Source organism: Anomaloglossus baeobatrachus, chromosome 8 (genome assembly GCF_048569485.1).
Source record: "Anomaloglossus baeobatrachus isolate aAnoBae1 chromosome 8, aAnoBae1.hap1, whole genome shotgun sequence".
Lineage (NCBI taxonomy): Eukaryota > Metazoa > Chordata > Amphibia > Anura > Aromobatidae > Anomaloglossus > Anomaloglossus baeobatrachus.
This window is the reverse complement of record NC_134360.1, coordinates 232,867,064-232,873,063: the sequence shown is the minus strand read 5'-3', so window position 1 is coordinate 232,873,063 and position 6,000 is coordinate 232,867,064. Positions and strand designations below refer to the sequence as shown.

At 46.7% G+C, this 6,000-nt stretch overlaps 1 protein-coding gene across 1 annotated transcript in view; it reads left to right on the top strand.

Moving 5' to 3' along the window:
* The window catches only part of CACHD1 (cache domain containing 1), a 166,416-nt gene that overhangs the window by 118,656 nt on the left and 41,760 nt on the right, over positions 1–6,000 (top strand). The window contains exons 8-10 of the mRNA XM_075320351.1: positions 2,231–2,380; positions 2,617–2,850; positions 4,536–4,685. Of these exons, the coding sequence (XP_075176466.1) occupies positions 2,231–2,380; positions 2,617–2,850; positions 4,536–4,685 (534 nt within the window). The remainder of the gene's footprint in view (positions 1–2,230; positions 2,381–2,616; positions 2,851–4,535; positions 4,686–6,000) is intronic.

Below are 6,000 nucleotides of genomic sequence, written 5' to 3'. Positions count from 1 at the left end.
TAGTAGTTATATTCTTGTACATAGGGGCAGTATTATAGTAGCTATATTCTTGTACATGGATCAGTATTATAGTAGTTATATTCTTGTACATAGGGGGCAGTATTATAGTAGTTATATTCTTGTACATAGGGGCAGTATTATAGTAGCTATATTCTTGTACATGGATCAGTATTATAGTAGTTATATTCTTGTACATAGGAGCAGTATTATAGTAGTTATATTCTTGTACATAGGGGCAGTATTATAATAGTTATATTCTTGCACATAAGGGGCAGTATTATAGTAGTTATATTCTTGTACATAGGGGCAGTATTATAGTAGTTATAATCTGAGTACTTGTCAGTCTCCAATCAGCTGTCCTATACGTTGTCACTTTGCTTTCTCTGGATTCATTTATTAAGGATAAAGTGCTTTTTAATGTATAAAACAGCTATTGCAGACATTGGTTAAAAAGTCCTTCATCCATTTTCTGGTATATGACATCCCCCGCTCCGGAGCTCACCCGTGTGACATTACCTTAGACGTGTCCCCGATGCATGAACCTGAAACCACTCAGAATAACGGAGCAGATGCTTATTAATAGGAGTGGATTCTTCTCCTGTTGCTTCAGATATTTCCCATTGGGGTTTTTAATAAAACCTCACAATAAAGGCCCAGTATGGGACGCAGACACTGCCCGGACTGTGAGTCCTGCCTATAAAACAGATACTGTGGGATATCCGGCCGTGTAACGTACCGGTCGTCTTTCTGTATATCCACCCCGGGTGCGGCGAGTGGCTCATTTTTTGCATATGTATGCGTTATATGTATATATAAATATATTTGTCTTTTTTGGACCCCGTTTTGCGTCCTCTCAGGTTACCAGTGAGAACGGATGTTAAATGCAGGACGACCATTGTTCTTTGGGGAAATCTATTTGCTCAGCATCCTGCATTTACACTTTTGTTTTGGCAAATTATATACAGAGCCGGATTCCGCCAACAGTTTTCCATTTTCATCTTCTATTACTGAACAAAAGGAAAAAAAAAATATTTTGGCAGAACTTTACTTTAGGTTTTGAACCGTGGAGTAATTGGCGGGTGTCGGGATTAATGCAGAATGGGCCGTCTAGTTATAGTTTACACAGAGTTTAATGATTGAGCTAAAAAACTAAAAAACAAGCATTAAAGAGACAATTACAACCTGTCACTTGCCAGAAATCATTTTGTTCTTCACCCGGTGTAACGGCCGCTTTTCTGCTTAATCCAGAGTTTATTTTCTCTTGTTCCTGTGATTCTCAGCTCCTGAGAGATCGCCTTCCCTTCCTTGTATATAAATCTAGTCTTTTTAGCCAAGTGGGAGTGGTCATTAATTTTTTGTGGTGGTGTCATTTAGCACCACTCCCAATTAAAAGAATAAATAACCGTATTTATGTATTGGGAAGAAGGGCCAGGAAACTAGAAAATCAGCGCCGGATTCAGTAAAGCAGCGGCATTTACACCGGGTAAAGGAATGACATATTTATGGCAAGTGACGGGTCAGTGTCACCAGGGAATCCATACATCTCACTGAAGCAGGAGCGCAGTATTGCATGCTATACAGGTATTCTAGGGAATTCTAGCAAAGGACCCTCACAACTGTAAGATTCTGATGACTTTAAAGGGGTATTTCTGGACTAAATGAATTGTTAGCAATGTAATGGATCAGTAATAATTGTTAGATGAATGTACATCCTATTGCTGGGGTCCCCACTAATAGTCAAAAGAGAGGGCACTTTTGGCCCTTTTTTCCTTGGTCCAAAGACTGGGCAATTTGCGGGTGCCGGGACCGGACCCCCTGAAGTGCGGGCGCCGTGTCCGGACCCACTGACGTGCCCGCGCCGGGTCCGGACCCACTGACGTGCCCGCGCCGGGTCCGGACCCACTGACGTGCCCGCGCCGGGTCTGGACCCTCTGACGTGCCCGCGCCGGGTCTGGACCCTCTGACGTGCCCGCGCCGGGTCCGGACCCTCTGACGTGCCCGCGCCGGGTCCGGACCCTCTGACGTGCCCGCGCCGGGTCCGGACCCTCTGACGTGCCCGCGCCGGGTCCGGAGCCGGCGCGGGCGGGTTCCGGGACCGGAGATGTGCAGATGCCAAAAAATGCGGGTTCCCAGACTAGACTGGCATCTTACCTCTTAAAATCAAATTTTTTGTCTACATTTTGTGGTGCAGTTGGTCATAATTGGGTTTTTCTTTTGTTTCCCTCCTCAGACACTGACCTGGTGATCATCTATTTATCCGCTGGAATCACCTCCAGGGATTCCTCAGAGGATGATAAGAAATCCACGCTGAGAGCCATCAATGAGGAGAACAGTCAGCTGAACAATTCGGTCATGATCCTTACGTATGCCATAATGAACGGTGAGGCTGCGCCAGATTCACTACAGTGTGTGGAGGGTGCAGAGTACAAAGCCTAAAGGGGGTCTCTGCTTTGGACAAGCCCAGCTTGTTAGCAGGGTCCCTTGATAATTAGCTGCTGATGAAGGTTCCCCCTGAGATCTGTGGCTAGACCTGGCAGTAAGTGTACATTGTCCCTACAGCGCCCCCCACAGGAGAGATAAAGAATTCGTGTTTTTCTCCCCCGTTTTCTTTATTAGAGGGAGTGACCGGCCTGAAGGAGTTGGCTTTCCTCCGTGATCTCGCGGAGCAGAATTCAGCAAAATACGGCTTTTCTGACAAGAGCGGCCTTCCCGTCACCAAGGGGAGCATGATGGTCCTCAATCAGCTCAGCAACCTGGAGACCACGGTGGGGAGATTTTATACCAACCTCCCGAACCGCATGATCGACGAGGCCGTGTTCAGCCTTCCGTACTCTGACGAGATGGGCGACGGTGAGTCCGGAACGCTGTTTTCTGAATACAACCTGCAGTGTAAAGAATGGTGGTTTTCATTGATGTTGCCATGGTAATAACCAGGTGTTTGGGACACTGTCACTCAATCTGGCCCATGTATCACAACAAACCTAGGGCCGACTCATTGACAGCCATTGTGTACGCCGATCAATGAATGATGGCAACAGTTACATGGCAAGTGCCAGGGACCGGATGACATCTCCGGAGAGAGTCACTCCACTAACGTGGCATAATCTGTCCACCGCCCGCCCCGTGCCCCTATATTGGTATATCCGGGCAAGACGGGCGTGTAAATGCCATATGTCACAATAGTTTTGCACAAATTTGAGAGGTGTAAAAATCTTATAACTTATTAAGGTGTTTTATACCAGAATTGTGCTATAATCCTCTCTGAAGGGGTCGGCCAACCTTTGGGTCAGCTTTTGTCAAAATGAGCTCACTGACGGGTTCTCTGTTAGGTCGGTCACATTTTCTTGTTACTGCCCTTTAATCACAAACTGACCAGTTCTTATCTTGTCTATACAGTGGCTGCTGGAGGATGGTCATGTGACCGGTTTACAGACCCCACACCTGATATTTTCATGTACATAGACCCCCAGACCACATCCACCCATGTGCATAGACCCCAGACAATATCCCTACATGGGTATAGACTTCAGACTAGATTGTTTTGCATAGACCCCAGACCGGATCCCTCCATGTGCCTGGGCCCCAGACCGGATCCCTCCATGTGCCTAGACCCCAGACCAGATCTCTCCATGTGCATAGACCCCAGACCAAATCCCTCCATGTACCAGGTCCCTACATGTGCATAGTGTCCAGACCAGATCGCTCCATGTGCATAGACCCTAGACCAGGTCCCTACATGTGTATAGACCCCAGTCCATATCCCTCCATGTGCATAGACCCCAGAGCAGATCCTTCTATGTGTATAGACCCGGGACCAGATCCTTCTATGTGTATAGATCCTGGACTAGATCAATCCATGTTTATAGACCCCAGACCATATCCCTCCATGTGCATAGACCCCAGTCCATATCCTTCCATGGGCATAGGACCCAGAGCAGATCCTTCTAGGTGTATAGACCCCAGACCATATCCCTCCATGTGCATAGACCCCAGACCAGATCCCTCCAGGTGTATAAACCCTAGACCATATCCCTCCCCGTGTATAGATCACAGACCAGGCCCTTCCAAGTATACAGACCCCATGACTCCTATATAGAGACCCCTTTTTATAGACTTTTGATGAGAAAATAGACCGCTGGGCCCAAACACTGTGGATGGGTATGATATGAACATTGCTGGGTCGTGTGGGGGGGTTCGCCAGCTCTGCTACAAATCCCAGATATCTCACCTCCTTTTTTGTATAGAAATCTCCCAAGTGTTTCAGGAGATTCAATATTTTTTTTTTATCTAAATGTAACACCAACACCAGACGTCAGAGCTGCGCTGACACATTGTAACGCACTGTAACTTTTTTCTAGCCTCAGACGTTCACTGACAGCAATCAGGGCTCTTATAAACGGTGACAAATTAAGTTTCAATTACAAAGTTGGAGAACTCCATGTTTTTTCGGGGGGGGGTTTGGGCTAAATTTGATCCAAATGTCTGTCCATGTTTCCCCGCTGTTCCATTTCACACCTGCGTTCTGTATGTTTCAGGTCTGATCATGACCGTCAGCAAGCCGTGTTATTTTGGGAACCTTCTCCTGGGAATCGTGGGTGTAGACGTGAACCTCGCTTACATCCTCGAGGACGTTACCTACTACCAGGACTCCTTGGCCTCGTACACGTTTCTCATAGATAACAAAGGTATCTTTGTGATCCCGCGGGCAGGATGTGCGGCACCGCATACCAGAGAGGTGTTGTATCCCCTTTCGGGGCTCCGTGTTGTGCTTTTTTCCAGGGCTTACGTCCTCCTGTAACAATAAACACTGCAGAGAATGGCGGACTATCCTGAAGTAGCCTCAAAAAAACTGCAAAATTTGGCCACGAAACATAAAAAAAAAAGAAGAAAATAAAATGACTGGAGATCAAATAGCAGTTGGACCAACCTGCAAGATAAACAAGTCGGGATCCGCGGTGCCAAGGAGCTTGGCACATTAAATCGGATTTTACAACCTTGGCTGGGAGTACAGTCAGCCGGAGCCGGGAGCGGCGCGGGAACATGTGCTTATTTTACGCACTCCCATCTAAGACCACTTTACAGCTGTCAGCCATTGCTGTTTTTGGTAAAGGATCATTTGCAGCAACAGGTCGACTTACAATTTGGTTAAGAAGAAAAAAAAAAATGCTCCATTAGGCGATATTACACAGTGTTGTTCAATTTCCCTGCAGCGCCATCGCTGGAGAAATGGAAGTATTACACAGTTTCTATTGTTTGTGTCATGCATGGGCAGAGCTCCACACTCCTTGTGGCCAGGGCCAGACTGGGACTAAAATTCAGCCCTGGCATTTGGAGGCCCACTACAGGGACCAGCCCTTCTGGCATTTGCCAGAATTACCCTATGGCCAGTCCGGCCCTGCTTGTGGCTGACATATAAATCAACCCTGGAAAAATTCCTAAAATACTGTAGACGTGCTCACTTACTCTATGGAGCGTGTTCAGGAGCTGAGCCTGCACTATGCTGCCTGGGTGCTGGCTGTGCTATACAGTGGGCACCCGAGCGCCACAGCTGCTGCAGGCATCAATTTATCATCTTAGATGCCGCTGTCAATCATAACAGCAGCATCTAAGAGGTTGACGTGAGGGGATTGCTTCAGACATCATCAGACCCCCGTGAAGTGATGGGGTTCTGATGAATTGTCTTGGTAGTTGGGTGCCTACTGAAGACCCCCATGTCTGCCATGTATTACTCGTATGAAGCCATGTCTGTAGCGTCAGAAGAGATCTGTAATAGACTGCAATGCTGCAGAAATGCAGTGTATTGTATAAGCATTCACTCAAAGGAACTATATAAAACGTATCAAGGGGAATGTATGAAGAATACCCAAAACTGGTGGAATTTCTGTTTGTTCTTTTTTTTTTTTTCCAATTCAACCCCTCTTGGATTATATTTCGTGGGATGAATGGTTACAGCTCAGTCTGAAAAAAACAAGCCTCATATGGACAAAAAAGGACAACTCG